General features: G+C 39.5%; 1 protein-coding gene across 3 annotated transcripts in view; it reads right to left on the reverse strand.

Annotated features, from left to right (window-relative positions):
* Window positions 1-1,720: 1,720 nt before the first annotated feature.
* Window positions 1,721-16,736, reverse strand: part of heatr1 (HEAT repeat containing 1) — an 88,113-nt gene continuing 73,097 nt past the window's right edge. For all 3 annotated transcript variants that reach the window (XM_043695571.2, XM_087991235.1, XM_043695570.2), the window contains exons 36-45: window positions 15,601-15,890; window positions 14,846-14,996; window positions 14,598-14,756; window positions 13,476-13,610; window positions 12,375-12,479; window positions 12,108-12,276; window positions 10,111-10,265; window positions 8,405-8,563; window positions 3,935-4,043; window positions 1,721-2,100 (exon numbers count right to left, since the gene is read on the reverse strand). In XM_043695571.2, the coding sequence (XP_043551506.2) occupies window positions 2,012-2,100; window positions 3,935-4,043; window positions 8,405-8,563; window positions 10,111-10,265; window positions 12,108-12,276; window positions 12,375-12,479; window positions 13,476-13,610; window positions 14,598-14,756; window positions 14,846-14,996; window positions 15,601-15,890 (1,521 nt within the window). In that variant the 3' untranslated portion in view covers window positions 1,721-2,011. The remainder of the gene's footprint in view (window positions 2,101-3,934; window positions 4,044-8,404; window positions 8,564-10,110; window positions 10,266-12,107; window positions 12,277-12,374; window positions 12,480-13,475; window positions 13,611-14,597; window positions 14,757-14,845; window positions 14,997-15,600; window positions 15,891-16,736) is intronic.

The raw sequence follows: 16,736 nt of genomic DNA on the forward strand, positions 1-16,736 counted from the left end.
ACATTCTCAATGTTGAACAATAAAGATAGTACTATTCTTGAGAGCACATGGACATAAATACAAGACAGATTACCTTGTACAGCTATAAATAAAACATGTGGGCAGCATGGTGGCACAGTGGTTAGCGCCAGAGACCCGGGTTCAATTCCCGCCTCAGGCGACTGACTGTGTGGAGTTTGCACATTCTCCCCATGTCTGCGTGGGTTTCCTCCGGGTGCTCCGGTTTCCTCCCACAGTCACAAAGATGTGCAGGTCAGGTGAATTGGCTATGCTAAATTGCCCGTAGTTATAGGTGAAGGGTAAGTGTAGGGGTATGGGTGGGTTGCGCTTCGGCGGGTCGGTGTGGACTTGTTGGGCCGAAGGGCCTGTTTCCAAACTGTAAGTAATTTAATCTAATGGTAATCATTGTGTTTATTGTTTAATAATATTTTAAAGTTCTGAAGACAGTTCTTGTCTTCTCATCAGCCAGTCTGTCATGAACTCGGACTCAGTGTGGCATCAAACCACATGATAAAAGAATAACAACAGCAGCAATTTCTCTTTAGCGTAAACATCAGTTACTTCCCTTTTGAATCTTCATGATCCTCAGCCATCACCACCCAGCCAGCAGACTCCAAGCACAGATCGCATGAACCCTTTTTCACACTACATTTGAAGAGTTCCAAACTATAACCTTTTGACAATTTTCATCACCATTTAAAGCAATGCATTCCAGAGTATCAATTGCTGCATTATATATTTTAAAAAATCCCAATTTGCTTCTTGTTCACTTTAATTACCTTGGTGACATGATAGCTCAGTGCTTTGCACTACCATCTGTCTGTGCCAGACACCCAGGTTCAACTCCAGCCTTGGGTGACTGTGCCGAATTTGCACATTCTCAATGTCTGCATCAGTTTCTGGCAGGCGCTCCAGTTTCCTCCCACCATCCAAAGATGTGTAAGTTAAGTGGATTGGCCAAATTATCCGTAGTGTCCAGGGATATGCAGGCTAGGTGGATTAGCCATGGTAAATGCAGGTTTACAGGGATAGGGTAAGGATTTGGGTCCGGGTGGGATGCTCTTTGGAGGGTCAGTGCAGACTCAATGGGCCAAATGGCCTTTTTCCACACTAAGGGATTCTATGTCTTCTGGTTATTTACTCTTACCCACTGGAAACATTTATTTCCTTATTTTCTTTACTGAAACCATTTGAGATTTTGAACAGTTATTAAATTTCTGATTTCAGCTCTAGTTCCCTCATGTGATTAAAATGTTTATGACCATAAGATGCAGGAGCAGTATAGCTGATCTGATAATCCTCGTTGTGACAATCATGTTTAACTTTGAGATGTTATTCAAAACAGTGACCCTTGGCCTTTTAATTAGCAACTAATTTAAATACTCCAAGGTGCAACAACAATGTGACATGGTTCAAAAATTTCAAATATAGCAGCAACTAAAATCTTTTGGGAAGAGACTGTCTGACTTTCCCTATCCTCTAAGGTGTGTGTTACAACTTCACTACTAAATGGCTAGTTTTAATTTGGAACAACATTCATAAACCAGTTGATTTTTTTATAAAGAAAATAACAATCTGATGTGTTAGCAAATTGCTAGATTTATTGAATATAATTTCACTAAATGCCCATACAGTGAATTTGCAACAGTTTCTGATCCTAAGTCTAATTAGGTTGTTGCTCCCATTTGAATGATAAGGTGGTTAAAATAAAAATCAACACTCTTTTTCAACCTGTTTATTAAAATTTGTTGGGTGATAATAATGATTGTTGAAAGTTAACAGCAATATGGAGGCTGCTGGAAATTCTTCATCCAACCTGAGCCAAGTCTGGTGAATTATCACAAATGTTGATATTTCACATACAATATAAAATTCTGTATCTTAAGCATTACTACTTCAATAGAAGTGATTTAAATAGCTATGCAGATTACAGAAATGTAGTACTGTATGAACCCCTATTGTACAAATAAAATATTTATATTTATAAAACCTTTGTACATCTTCAATGTTTTCAGAAATAGCTTTGCAGTGGTTCCCCAAGTATGATTTCAAGCTGCTGGATAACCTTCTGACAATGGTGCTCCACTTCTTCACATTCATCTGCAACACAAAGAACGCAATCCAGAATGAAGAGGTCCTACTGCTATAACGTTAAATCAAAGCTTGGAGGAGAGACATCGGTCACTAAAGGGCTGCATCCCCTTGATATTCCAAAATCTTAAATATCTAAGCACTTGACTTTACTCGGAAGTTCAATATCACATGATTCGATCCTCAGGTCCAAGCTATTGAAGATCTAAAGTAATAATTTTGGATGCCTTGATTTTGCAGGTAACATTAAAATAAATAGGAAAATAAGTTGCAATGAAAAAGTATGGAATTTTCATGGCTGATCTGACATGGCCAGTGTTTTCCCTAGAAGACTTGATTCCCCCGATCAAGAATCTATCTCAGCCTTAAATATGCACAATGACTCTGGCTCCATAGCTCTGTGACAAGGTGTCCCAAAGACATTCAATCCTCAGAGAAATAAAAATTTCTCATGTCTGTCTTAGCTTGGCACCTCTTTATTCCAAGACCTAGCATCTCCCATGAGGGGAAACATCCTCTCCGCATTTCCTCTGAAGAGTTATATTTGTTTCAATGAGACCATCTCTTATTCTTAACTCCAGTGAATAGAGTCCTAACCTGTTTAGCCTTTGCTCATCGGATAATCCCTCCTATACCACGGATCACCCTAGTCAACCTTTTCTGACCTGCTGCCAATGAAATATTTTTCTTTAAGTAAGGGAACCAAAATTGCTCACGGTGTTCCAGATGTAGTCTCACCAACACTTTATACAGTTGCAGTAAGACTTTCCTACTCTTATACTTCAACCCGCTTGAAATAACGGCCAACATTCCATCAGCCTTCCTGATTACTTGTGCACCTCGGTGCTAGCTTTGTGTTTTGTGCACAAGCACCTCCATGTCTCCTTGTGTGGCAATTTGCTGTAGTTTTTCTCTAAATAGTACTCTATTCTTTTGTTCACCCTTCCAAAATGAGCACCCTCACACTTTCTCATATTATGTTCCATTTGCCAATTTTTTGCTCCCTTACTGAACCTATCTCTTTGTAAACCAATTGTAACTCTCTCTCTCAGCTTGTTTTTCCACCTATTTTTGTGTCATCTGCAAACTACAGTACGTTTGCCTCCTGTAGTTTCTGTAGATGCAACTGCACTAGAGGCAGTTCGGAGGAGGTTTACTTGATGTATTCTAGAGAGGAGGGGTTTCTGTTATGAAGCAAGATTGAGCAAGTTAGGCCTACACGTTGAAACTGAATTACATTTTACCTTCAGTGACCAATTGAGGTTTTCCGAGGTCTCTACAAGACATGTAATAGCTGTTCAAAGCCCAGTGACGTGGTAATTTTATTTTGATGAAACTCCTCAACACAAACATACATCTGGTATTCCAAAACACACACATGCTCATATTTTGCACCAGCATGTGTTACCTGGAGATTTGATTTTACCCACTAAAGATGAGTGAACAAACAAACGAGGATGTTAAATTCTTAGGTAATTGCACAAAAGGTACAACTGACAGCTCACTTTATCGTCTGCCAGTTTTCCTCTTCTGCAAACATCAACAGATAGTATGAAATAGATTGTTGATTCACCAATATTCAATTTTGTGCTGTTGCACTTACCTCTTCTCTTGAAAGGAGCATAATTAATGGAGCACAACTAATTGTCCCACCATTTTGGCAAAATGTGTAGGAGCTGTCAACATTTGTTTCGACTTGGGCAAAGATACAACCTGTCTATCCTTTCAGTACAGTACAGTATACGTACAACTGTTAGAAACATCAATAATTCTTACACAAAAACTTTAAACGCACTTTTAATATGTAGTAAAAAATAGATTTTAGTCCAATCGAATAACATACCTTCCAGTAGCTCTGCCAAGAACGGAATTGTTTCCGGCAGTAACAACATGTAGTTCTCCTTCAGTTTACCAGCCAATTCCAGCAGCATAATCAGAGCAGAAAATCTCACCTGCAGATTACATCAATATATTTTAGCTCATCATGTTGGAAAAAAATACATCCACCATAATTCAAATTAATCAAATCCAATATTAATGACCTAGCCCTTTCTTATAGGGGGGAATTTTGGAGTTGGAGGATGTCATAGAGTCATAGAGATGAACAGCATGGAAACAGATCCTTTGGTCCAACCCGTCCATGCCGACCAGATATCCCAACCCAATCTAGTCCCACCTGCCAGCATCTGGCACATATCCCTCCAAACCCTTCTTATTCATATACCCATCCAAATGCTTTTTAAATGTTGCAATTGTACCAGCCTCCACCACTTCCTCTGGCAGCTCATTCCATACACGTACCATCCTCTGTGTGAAAAAATTTGCCCCTTAGGTCTCTTTTATATCTTTCCCCTCTCACCCTAAACCTATGCCCTCTAGTTCTAGACTCCCCGACCCCAGGGAAAATACTTTGTCTATTTATCCTATCCATGGCCCTCATGATTTTGTAAACCTTTATAAGGTCACCCCTCAGCCTCCGACGCTCCAGGGAAAACAGCCCCAGCCTGTTCAGCCTCTCCCTATAGCTCAAATCCTCCAACCCTGGCAACATCCTTGTAAATCTTTTCTGAACCCTTTCAAGTTTCACAACATCTTTCCGATAGGAAGATCAGAACTAGAAGCAATATTCCAACAGTGGCCTAACCTGTACAGCTGCAACATGACCTCCCATCTCCTGTACTCAATACTCTGTCCAATAAAGGAAAGCATACCAAACACCTTCTTCACTATCTTATCTACCTGCGATTCCACTTTCAAGGAGCTATGAACCTGCACTTCAAGGTCTCTTTGTTCAGCACACTCCCTAGGACCTTAGCATTAAGTGTATAAGTTTTGGATGAAGGTTTGCTCGCTGAGCTGCAAGATTCATTTCCAGACGTTTTGTTACCTTACAGGTAACATCTTCAGGTGAAGCAAAGCGGCAAATTCCTGCTTTCTATTTATATGTTTGGGTTGGTGATGTCATTTCTTGTGATGATACTTCCTTTTTTCAGGGGGTGGTAGATGTGTTAGACATCGAGTTAGACCCCATCTACCACTGCCTGAGAAAAGGAACAGGAAGTGACCACACCACAGGAAATGACATCACCAACCCAAAGAAACCCAAACATAAATAGAAAACAGGAATTTTCAGCATTGCTTTGCCTGAGGCCCACTGTAAATATTACCTAGTAAGGTAACGAAACGTCTGGAAATGAACCTTGCAGCTCAGCGAGCAAACCTACATCCAAAACCTCAACCTGAGCTACAAATCTTCTCAAAACTCACTAAGTGTATAAGTCCTGCTAAGATTTGCTTTCCCAAAATGCAGCACCTCATATTTATCTGAATTAAACTCCATCTGTCACTTCTCAGACCTTTGGCCCATCTGGTCAAGATCCTCTTGTAATCTGAGGTAACCTTCTTCTCTGTCCACTACACCTCCAATTTTGGTGTCATCTGCAAACTTACTAACTTACCTCTTAGGTAAATTATTTAGATGTGAGCATAAATGATGAAAAGTGGAGGACCCAGTACCGATCCTTGTGGCACTCCACTGGTCAAAGGCCTCCAGTCTGAAAAACAATCCTCCACCACCCTCTGTCTTCTACCTTTGAGCCAGTTCTGTATCCAAATGGCAAGTTCTCCCTGTATTCCTTGAGATCTAACCTTGCTAACCAATCTCACATGGGGAACCTTGTTGAACGCCTTACTGAAGTCCATGTAGATCACATCTACCACTCTGCCCTCATCAATCTTCTTTGGTACTTCTTCAAAAAACTCAATCAAGTTTATGAGACATGATTTCCCACGCACAAAGTCATGTTGACTATCCCTAATTAGTCCATGCCTTTCCAAATACATGTACATCCTGTCCCTCAGGATTCCCTCCAACAACTTGCCCACCACCGATGTCAGGCTCACTAGTCTATAGTTCCCTGGCTTGTCCTTACCACCCTTCTTAAACAGTGGCACCATGTGAGCTATAGGGAGAGGAGGCTGAACAGGCTGGGGCTCTTTTCCCTGGAGCGTCGGGGGCTGAGAGCTGACCTTATAGAAGTTTACAAAATCATGAGGGGCATGGATAGGATAAATAGACAAAGTCTTTTCCCTGGGGTGGGGGAGTCCAGAACTGGAGGTCATAGGTTTAGGGTGAGAGGGGAAAGATATAAAAGAGACCTAAGGGGCAACTTTTTCACGCAGAGTACATGTGTGGAATTAGCTGCCTGAGGAAGTGGTGGAGGCTGGTACAATTATAACATTTAAAAAGCGTTTGGAGGGATATGGGCCGGATGCTGGCAGTGGGACTAGACTGGGTTGGGATATCTAGTCGGCATGGACGGGTTGAATTGAAGGGTCTGTTTCCGTGCTGTACATCTCTATGACTCTAAATTCTTCAACTTCCAGCAATCATTGTGTATCTTGAATCAAAGAAAATTTTCCTTTCTTTTCTGAAGATGCAAAATTATTAGAGTCATATAGCACAGAAACAGACCCTCCCGTCTAACTTGTTCATGCTGACAAAGTTTCACAGTCTAAACTAGTCCATTTTGCCCTTGTTTGGCCCATATCGCTCTAAACCTTTCCTATTCATGTACATGTCCAAATGTCCTTTAAATCTGTAACTGTACTTGCATCTACGACTTCCTCTGGCAGTTCATTCCAGATACGAACCACCCTCTGTGTTAAAACGTTGCCCCTACGGTCCCTTTTAAATTTTCTCCTCTCACCTTAAAAATGTCCCCTAGTTTTGAAATCTCCCTTCCTAGAGAAAAGACTTTTGTTATTCACCTTATCTATCACCTCATAATTTTATAAAGCTCTAAAGCTCCTCAATTTCATACGCTCCAGTCAAAATAGTCTCAGTCTATCCAGTCTCTCCTTATAACTCAAACCCTCCTGTCCCAGCAACAATCCTGGTAAATCTTTTCTGAACCTTCTCCGATTTAATAATATCCTTCCTATAGTACTCCCAAAAGTGGCCTCACCAAAGTCCTGTACAACCTCAACATTACATCTCAATTCCTATAGTCAATGGTCTGAGCAATGAAAGCAAGTGCGCTAAACACCTTCTCAACCACGCTGTCTACTTGTGGCGGAACTCTATCTATCTGAACCCCTAGGTGTCTCTGTTGATAACATTACCCAGGGCTCTATCATTAACTGCATAAATCCTGCCCTTGTTTGTTTTAACAAAATGCAATATCGCACATTTAACCAAATTAAGCTCCATCTGCCATTCCTCAGCCCACTGGCCTCATGTGCGAGCCTCAACAATCCTTAGTAGGTATTGTATTAAGAAAAAAACAAGGTCTGACAGTTCTTTAAGCACTACTAATGAACAGGAGACAAGCAGGAGACAAGAGACAACATTAGAAAAAACTCAGGTTATTCATCTTCAGCGAGCACTGAAAAATAATATACTTCTTCCATAAATCAATGTACTTCTGTACACATCAGGATAATGTTGTGGATAATTATTAAGAGAAGAAACTCTTATGACTTTTCTCCCATAATCAGTACAAGCTCATTAATGTCCTTCAAGAAAGGGGATAGCCATTCCCAACTAGTCTAGACTACCAGTGATGACAGACCGACACTGCATGTTTTGACTTCTAATGGGTCTAATTGTAACTGGGAATAGGCAAGAAACATTATCCGTACAGCAAGTACAAGTGGGGGCAGGGAGAAAGCAAATTTCACAGAGACTGGGGAGTGAACCATAACCTTCCTGCTCTATATTTCAACAGTATGGGTACAGTGAATGGTCAAGGTCTTTCTCCCAAGGTAGAGGAGTCCAAAACCAGACGGCATGGGTTTAAGCTGAGAGGGGAAAGATTTAAAAGGGATCCAAAGGGCAACTTTTTCACACAGAGTGTAGTGTATGTATGGAATGAGCTACTGGAGGAAGTGGTGGAGGTTGGTACAGCATTTAAAAGGCATCTGGATGGGTACATGAGAAGGGTTTGAGGAATATAGGCCAAATTATGGCAATTGGGACTAGATCAACTTAGGATATCTGGTTAGTGCTGACGGGTTCGACCGAAGGGTTTGTTTCCATTCTGTGCACCTCTGTGACTATCTAACCGAGTATCATGTTTATCAACAAAGTCATTGGGGAAGCCAAATCCAAGGTTTGGCATTAACAGCCAACAATATTACCAAAGCATCACAAAGGCCTCAAAAAGTTAACACTGTTTAACACATAGCCAACTAAGCTTGCTATCAATAACTAAGAAACAGCATAACAACTAATGAAGTACACAGTAGAATATGTCATTTAAAAATAGCTTTGGGTTAGGCTGAAATACATCTCACCATCATGGTTACGTACCTTAGGTGAGCTGTGTCGTGTCTTAAGCAGGATCTGGTAATTCAGTGGTTTCCAGACAGAATCATCACCAATAGCAACAGAAAACTGTGCTATACATGGGACTAGATGGTTGGTCACTCTGTCCTTATACGCCTCCTCACCTCCCAGCATGTTTTCCAGCTTCAAACATTAGAAATTCAAAACATATTTACATTTCTTACTCCACGAACTTTGAAAAACAGCATTATAATTTAATGCAGATACTAATTTAATATTGATTATAATATATGTATGTCTATTTGCCAAATTAAAAATAAACAGCCATGATCAATAGATAATAGACAGATAATGTGAGTGTTTGCAAGGTTAAAAGACAAAAGAACTGCGGATGCTGGAAGTCTGAAACAAAAACAGAAATTTCTGGAAAATCTCAGCAGGTCTGGCAGCAATTGGAGAGAAATTAGAGTTAACATTTCCGGAGGAACTAGAGTCTTGAAGAAGTGTCACTGGCCCTGAAACGTTAACTCTGATTTCCCTCTACAGATTCTGACAGACGTGTTGAGATTTTCCAGCAATTTCTGTTTGCAAATGGAAGGTGTCCAACTCGTTTTGGTCATTAAAGTTATAGTTTATATTTTGGAGTCAGCTTAAATTCTATTTTTGGTACAACATACATGGGTGCAAAACGTCATTCACATAACACGGGGCAGCACGGTGGCTCAGTGGTTAGCACTGTTGCTTCACAGCACTAAGGACCCGGGTTCGATTCCAGCCTCGGGGGACCGTCTGTGTGGAGTTTGCACATTCTCACTGTCTCTCTGTGGGATTCTCAGGTTACCTCCCACAATCCAAAGATGTGCAGGTTAGGTGAATTGGCCATGCTAAATTGCCCAGTGTTCAGGGATGTGAGGGACAGGTGTATTAGTCAGGGATAAATGTACAGTAATATGGAAGGGGACTGGGTATGGGTGGGTCACTCTTCAGAGGGTCAGTGTGGACTCATTGGGCTAAAGGGCCTGTTTCCACACTGTAGGGATTCCATGAATTCTATGATTAACCAGGTGTTTTTTGCTGGACCATTACTGCAATGTTTGATGAGAAGAGCACCTATGCAGTGAAAGTATTAGCTCGAGCAAAGCTTGGTGTCAACAATGCAACAGAGAGGTTGAGTTATCATTATGATAACTCTTATAGTTGTAATTATGAATTATAAGAGTGATCTAATAATCTTTGATGGAAGTTCTACTTAGTTTGGGTCATTCTGTCATATTAGGTTTGTTTATTTGATTTTCCAAAACAAAATTTTCAGAGAAGTTATTCGTAGCTGGGAAAGATGTGTAGCTTAAATCAATTAATATGAACATCAGTAATAGCATGACTTGAACACTGGAAGGTAAAACATTTGTTTGGCTTTTGGGAAAGAGCAAAGGGAGTGGGACTAATTGGACAGATCCACCAAAACGCTGGCCTGGGCAAAGCAGGCTGAATGTCCACCTTCCATGCTGTAACATACTTTGATTCTAAATCACGGGTTGCATCAGAAATGCTTCTTAAACTGCATTCATTGTGTATGCTACATCTGTACTTGAGATATACCAGAGAAAGACATGTTGCTGGTTTATAAGCAATGCACTAGAGTGAATGTATCAATTGTGTGATATGAAACAGGCAATCAGCTGAGGTGAATTTTAAGAGTTGGAGTGAAATGTTCAAGCAGAGATACAAACCTGATCTATTAAGGGCATCATAAGCGTATCAGCTCTCTCCTTACTGACAAATCGCTGAGTGTCGTAGAGAAAGATTTTGTGCATGCAGTCGCAGACAAATTGAAGTAGTAAGCACGATTTCTCAGTGTTTTTATCTGAGTCAAAGAAAGCTTCATCTATTTAGGGGGCAAAAAGAAACAAGATAACTCTGCATTTAATGCTTGAGTAATTCAGCAGTTAGTTAAACAATGATATGTCCGTATTTATACCCAGTGCCTATGAAATCTGACATTGGTGACGGCTGATTAGATTCAATATATTACAAGTGACTACAAATGAAGTGCTAAGAAAAACATTTGGATATTCCACAGTTTCAAAAGGTGAAGATCAGACTTTGATTAAATGAACATGATTGGACAGGTTTTTTCAGTATTGCTCAGTTTTAGAGGAACAAAGAATTTCTTTGCTATCTTTTCTAGTTCAGAAGTCATATGACATGAGCAGAGTCATTGGGGACATTTAAGCAACTGCTGGATACGGACATGGATAGCAGTGAATTGAAGGGTGCTTGGTTAAGTTATTTTATTTTACATTAGGATTAATCCTTGGCACAACATCGTGGGCCAAAAAGCCTGTTCTGTGCTGTACTTTTCTATGTTCTATGATACCAGATTATAGTCTAATAGGTTTATTGTTCAGTTTTTATTGTACTAACTTTCACACATCTATCAATTTATTTGTCAGGCTTGTAAACCAATGACATTTATTTGAGCGACTAAATCCTGCAGCACCAAAAAGGCCATTCATCTCGCTGTACATGCAGCAGCTCTTTGAAAATGTGAGCCAATTGCCAATGAAAAGTCATCACTGAATTGGTTTTCATTTTCTTCTTGCCAAAGTACATTCCAGATCAGAAAGTTCTGTATAATGTATTCTGGTTCTTTTGCTACTTAGCTGACATCTGTATGCTTTGGTTACTGACCCATTGTTATTACAAAGAGTTTCTCCTTATTTTCTCTAATAAAACGCTTCATGGTTCTAAACACTTTAATCAAGTCTCCCTTTTATCTTCCCTGCACGAAGCAGAACAATTCACTTCACTAGTTTAATTGCCTAAATGAAGTGTTTCACCTCCAATACCATTTTCATAAATCTCTAATCCTCTCTTGGGCCCTGATGTCATTTCTAATGTGGTAGTCAGAACTGTACACAATACTCCAGCCAAGTGCTTTGTAAAGGTTTATGAAAACTTCCTTTCTTTTGCACTCTATTTACCCAGGGCACTGAATAGCTTTTCACAGCCTTCTCAACCTGTTCTACCATCTTCAAAGATGCACGTATGTACATCCCCAGGTTTCAATGTTCCACCTCCATTTTGAAATTTTATCATTTTACAGCCTCTCTTCATTCTTAATACCCAATGCATTGTTTCGCACTTCTCTGCAGTAAATTTCATCTGCCATAGGCCTGCCCATTTCACCAATCTATGGCCTCCTGAAGTCTTGCTATACTCTTTACTGTTCACCATGTTTGAGTTTTGTGTGACCTGCAAACACTAAAATTATATCTTTTATAATGAAGACTCGATCATGAATCTAAACCAAAACAGCACTGTCCCAATATTGACACCAGGGGATTCTCACGTTTCTATTTGCCCGAAAAAGAATTCATAATTATGGCACTGTTGTCTGATCCTTAGCTGATTTTGCTTCCTGCAGTTAGTAGTCTATTAATTCCATAGGCTTTAATTTTGCTGCTAAATAGTAGTTTTTAAAGGCCATGCAATCATCAACCACATTACTCTCATCCACAATTTTTCATTACTGCATCCAAAAGCTCAACCAATTTAGTTAAACAAAACTGTCCTTTTAAATCTCTTGCTGGCATTCTTTTATTGGCCCACATTTTTCCAATTATCCACATGTACCGAATAGTTTTATTCCAGATTAATGCCTCCAAGATGTTTCCCCACCAAGGACATGGATTAATGTTGAAAAAGTTATTTGATTTAAACTCACCGGTTTTGACAGTATTTGTCTGGTTCAAAATGTCAGCAAAGGGTTTCACTAATTGCCCAGCAAAAAGAGTAAATAACCCTTTCAGTTTGTCTGCAATGCAGTCTGCCAAACGGTAGAATGTAATCATTCTATCTTTAGAGAATCCCTCAGATTTACTCCAGTCAAACAGCTGTTCAGAGACAAACCATAGGTCAGTGCTTGAAATAAAAAATAAACAATTCCAGAGAAAAACATCAGAGAGCGTCTCATTTAACATCGATAGCATACCTTAAAGAACAGGGGCCTGAAGGTAACCTCTGACAGTTTCATTACCATACCAACAAGACAGTTAATTACAAGCCCTTCAATTTCACCTACATTATCCAAATCATCCTGTGTGGGAAAGACAGAAAGGAAAATAGATCATGTGCGTGCATTTTAAATAGAATATGGAAAACCAACTGGTATATTAGTCAATAGCACACTTTAAACTTATAAACATGAATATATATTTACACCTCAGCACTCAAGCATAATAACTGATAGGGGGTGACCAGTGTATGGGCTTGAGACCATTCATGGGGTATGGTCAGGTTCTACCTTTTGACCATCCAAACCCAACGGAAGTTGCATATTGTACAGGACCTTTGTAGAAGGTTTGCAAGAGCAGATTATCAACAGTAATTAACTGTACAAGTGAATAAACACTTGCAGCAATATCAAAAACTCTCAAAACACTTTGCACAGTGAAAAGATCTCCATGCACAAAACGTGAAATATCAGTTTTTCTGCACGAACAACATCCCACAAACACCAATGAGATCTTAATGATTTTTAGTGAACACTGGAAAGGAGGATGTGCAGGTGCTGGTGTTGGACTGGGTGGACAAGGTCAGAAGTCACATGACACCAGGTTATAGACTCAAGTTTATTTGAAATCACAAGCTTTTGGAGCGCTGCTCCTTCGTCAGGTGAAGTGACTCCACCTGATGGGATAGAACTCTGAAAGCTTGTGATTTCAAATAAACCTGTTGGATTATAACCTGGTGTCATGTGACTTCTGTACTGAAAAAGATAGCAAAGAAACTCTATGCTCCTCTCAATGTCACAGTATCCTCGTTGTCCTTGATGCAGCACTCATTTGTAGTGACAGCCGAGATTGTGAATACAGGCCTTGAACCCACTGCCTTCTGACCAAACCGAGCTCTGCTAGCCTGTATATAATATATAAAAAGCACCAGTGTTCAAAATTAGGCTGCTATATATTTAGCACTTAAATGCAGAGGGATCTCTCTCCAAATTATAACAGTCACAAACATAAAATTAATTTGCGATTTGCTTTCCAAATTACATTTTCAAAAATAAAATAAATCAGTCCAGTGTTAATACCTCCAAATGATCTGCTCTGAAATCCAGTGCTTTCAGGAAGAACAATGTAAGCTCAGATTGATGGGAGTTCACTTGTTCCTTTTCTATGTTACTAATATGCTCCTTAAGGATATCGAAAAGTGGACCTAAATAATTCTAAAGAAGATGCAAAAAAGTTAGAAACCAGTTCTGTTTTCCCATCAGTAATAATGTACATTGGATGACAAGACATACGCTGTCAAGTGCTATTATTAATATCTGTATCACATCAATTACAAAACAGGAATGAGTTGACAAATAGGAATATACTGCCTGTATCACTGCCTGACTCCTGCCTGTCCATGTAGCTCCATTCTGAGCCAGAGAAGAATCATTTGCTGTTCAGTGACAGACTGATGAAACACAACTGGAACTAAATGGTTGAAAATGAATCTGAGACAAACACAGAAGTTTGAATTGTAAGGTTGCAGTGTTTGTTGTCTAGAGTGCAGGATGTTCATGCCAGATGCCATTTTCACTGGCTGAATGACAGGCCAATCTGCTGCTCAAGCTAAGGGATAACTCAAGAGTTTGGACAGGCACAAGGTAGTGAAGTAAATCTGAAACACTGTATATTTCTGTATGATTTAATATGTTTTGTAACAAAGGATAAAATATAAAATCTTGGTATAAGATAATTAAAACTCAATTAAAATATATGTATGTTTAGGTTTATTAAAAATTCAAGCCAGATAGTGAAGCCTTTACTATTCACAGTTTTCTGCAAAGATTAAGTATCTCAATCAAAAAGGTGCAAAAGAAGATTTACAATGAAATGATATACAATTAGCCAACTGAGCTGCAAATGGTTTGACCAAATGAATCCATTAAATATATCTGAATGTAGTTAATTCATGCATCTGGCTGGATGCTTATGATATTTTTATGATGTAAAATGCTATTACATATGTCACAGCTATAATTTCAAAGAAACCGCTTGGTATATTACATTATAACTTTCAGGTTCGCACTTTGCTATAACCATGATATTTAACAACCAAAGCAACTGATGCATAACTTGAAGGCTTCTAAAATTTTCCATCGTCTTCAACTTAAATGGTACAGAGCAAAAATCATAAATTCCCAAAGGGGAATAACTCTAACCTGATTGGTGCTAGCAAGTTTATCGTAGCACTTATTAATTGCTGGCAACAGAACTCGAGGAGCTAGCTTTGTGGCCAGAGTAGTTCGAAGTGATGTTAGATGTGGGTCAAGCTGTGAAGAATGGCCAGTCCTTGAGGCAATTTTGGTCAAACGGGTGACCTGCAGGAAAGTATCACTGCATGTCAGTTTCATGAAAATAACATATGTGGATTGTGCCACTTGGCAATATTACTTTCTTTGATGCTTACTTGTGCAAGGATGTCCTGTAGATACGGGTTGATGAAATGTGACAGTGTTTCTACAACTTTCTGCAATGCTGTAACAGCACTTAGTAAATAAATTTCATTGGACAGCAGTTCCTTCTGTTTTTTCAGGGTCTTTAGCAGTCCTGGCATCAGCCTGTACAAAAATAAATCCATTCCAATTAGAGTATTAGTAGACTTTCAAAACAAAGTGATACATAAACATGATAAAAAATCTTGCACAACATACTGGTCCCTTTTTACTTCCACTATTAAATTTAGTTCAGGTTGTACAGGAAGGCAGCAGATTTAGAACCGTGTGTAGCAATTAAACACGGTAAATTTCAGGGTAATCTACTTCATTCAGGGAAATGGAAAATTGAGAGCAGAATCAAAGTGTACAATATATTACCCTTTTGCTAAGTGCAAATCTTAAGTAATCACATGCTCATCCTGTTAAACATAAGTAACAGTTGGAAATATTCTTTGGAAGCAGCATTTCCACTGCAAATAGTACGTTACGAAGAAAAGTTTTTAGTCTGCTCATTCATCATTAAAAAATGCAGAATAATTACACCTTGCTCGAACAGGGCAGATTATCTGTCCTTACAAATTCATACTTCCTCTAATACAATCTGAGATTGCAACAAGAAATGTTACATAGATACAAGACAGCGTACTACCCCTTTAACTACTATTGCAGATTATGGTTTAACAAGTTCTCCTTGTACATCCTAAGTTCCTTTCTCGGGTTTTTATACCTTGGAAGTTGTGGAATTGCCAGTGCTTTGAGTGCAGTGGTGACTTCGGCTATACAAAGCAAAGCACTTCCCAGCACATTCTTTTCCTCCTCTTCGTTGTTATCCATGACCAGGTCAACAGCGGTCGCTAGAACAGGCACAAATGATTTTTGGTGATTTGCACCAAAGCACCTGCAAAGAAGCTTCAGGCTGAAAAGCGCTGTCTGGCGGTTAACTGCCTGCTCCACTTCTTTTTGCTTACAGCAAGCAACATTCAGAAGTTCCCCAATCAGACTCAAAAGCAAGGTGATCTGGAGAGAAAAGATACCACACTTAAACAACCACTTCATACAAACATATACAAGCTTGAATAAAAAGACTACAAATATGAATGGAGAAAGTTCATGTGGGGACATGTAAGACATCTAGCTAAGAGAAAGAAGTTATGAAGAAACAAAAAGATTTAGTAGGAGTGAATTACTGCAGTTGTTGGAATCTGTACTGAAAATAACAAATGCTGTAAATCATATGGATCCATGGATGCTGCCTGACCCACTGTGATTTCCAGCACTTTTTGTTTTCAAGAAGATTGAGGGCATGGGAATCACTACAGCAGTTCGACATGATGCTGAGGGGTGACCTTATAGAGATTTATAAAATCAGGAGGGGCATGGACAGGGTGAATAGACAAGGTCCTTTCCCCGGGGTAGGGGAGTCCAAAGGTAGAGGGCATAGGTTTATGGTGAGAGAGGAAATATGTAGAAGGGGCAACTTTTTCACATAGAGGGTGGTGCGTGTATAGAATGGGCTGCCACAGGAGGCAGTGGAGGCTGGTACAATTACAACATTTAAAAGGCATCTGGATAGGTATAAGAATAGGAAGGGTTTAGAGGGATATGGGCCAAATGCAGGCAAAAGGGACTAGATTAATTTAGGGTATCTCGTCAGCATGGATGAGTTGGACAGAGGGGTCTATTTCTGTGTTGTAGATCTCTATGACTCTATGTGATACAAACTGGACCATTTTCATAACAAGACAAGGAGCTGCAGAAGAATGCATGTCAGGTCAATCAACATCTCAAGGAGAAATAGAGGCTTTCTTTCATGTTGTCATAACATGGATTCCCTGCAGTCCTTAATTTTTTTCATCTTTCAGT

The sequence above is a fragment of the Chiloscyllium plagiosum genome, unplaced genomic scaffold (genome assembly GCF_037043375.1).
Source record: "Chiloscyllium plagiosum isolate Xiang-an unplaced genomic scaffold, Cpla_swu_hap1 HiC_scaffold_10, whole genome shotgun sequence".
Taxonomy (NCBI): Eukaryota; Metazoa; Chordata; class Chondrichthyes; order Orectolobiformes; family Hemiscylliidae; genus Chiloscyllium; species Chiloscyllium plagiosum.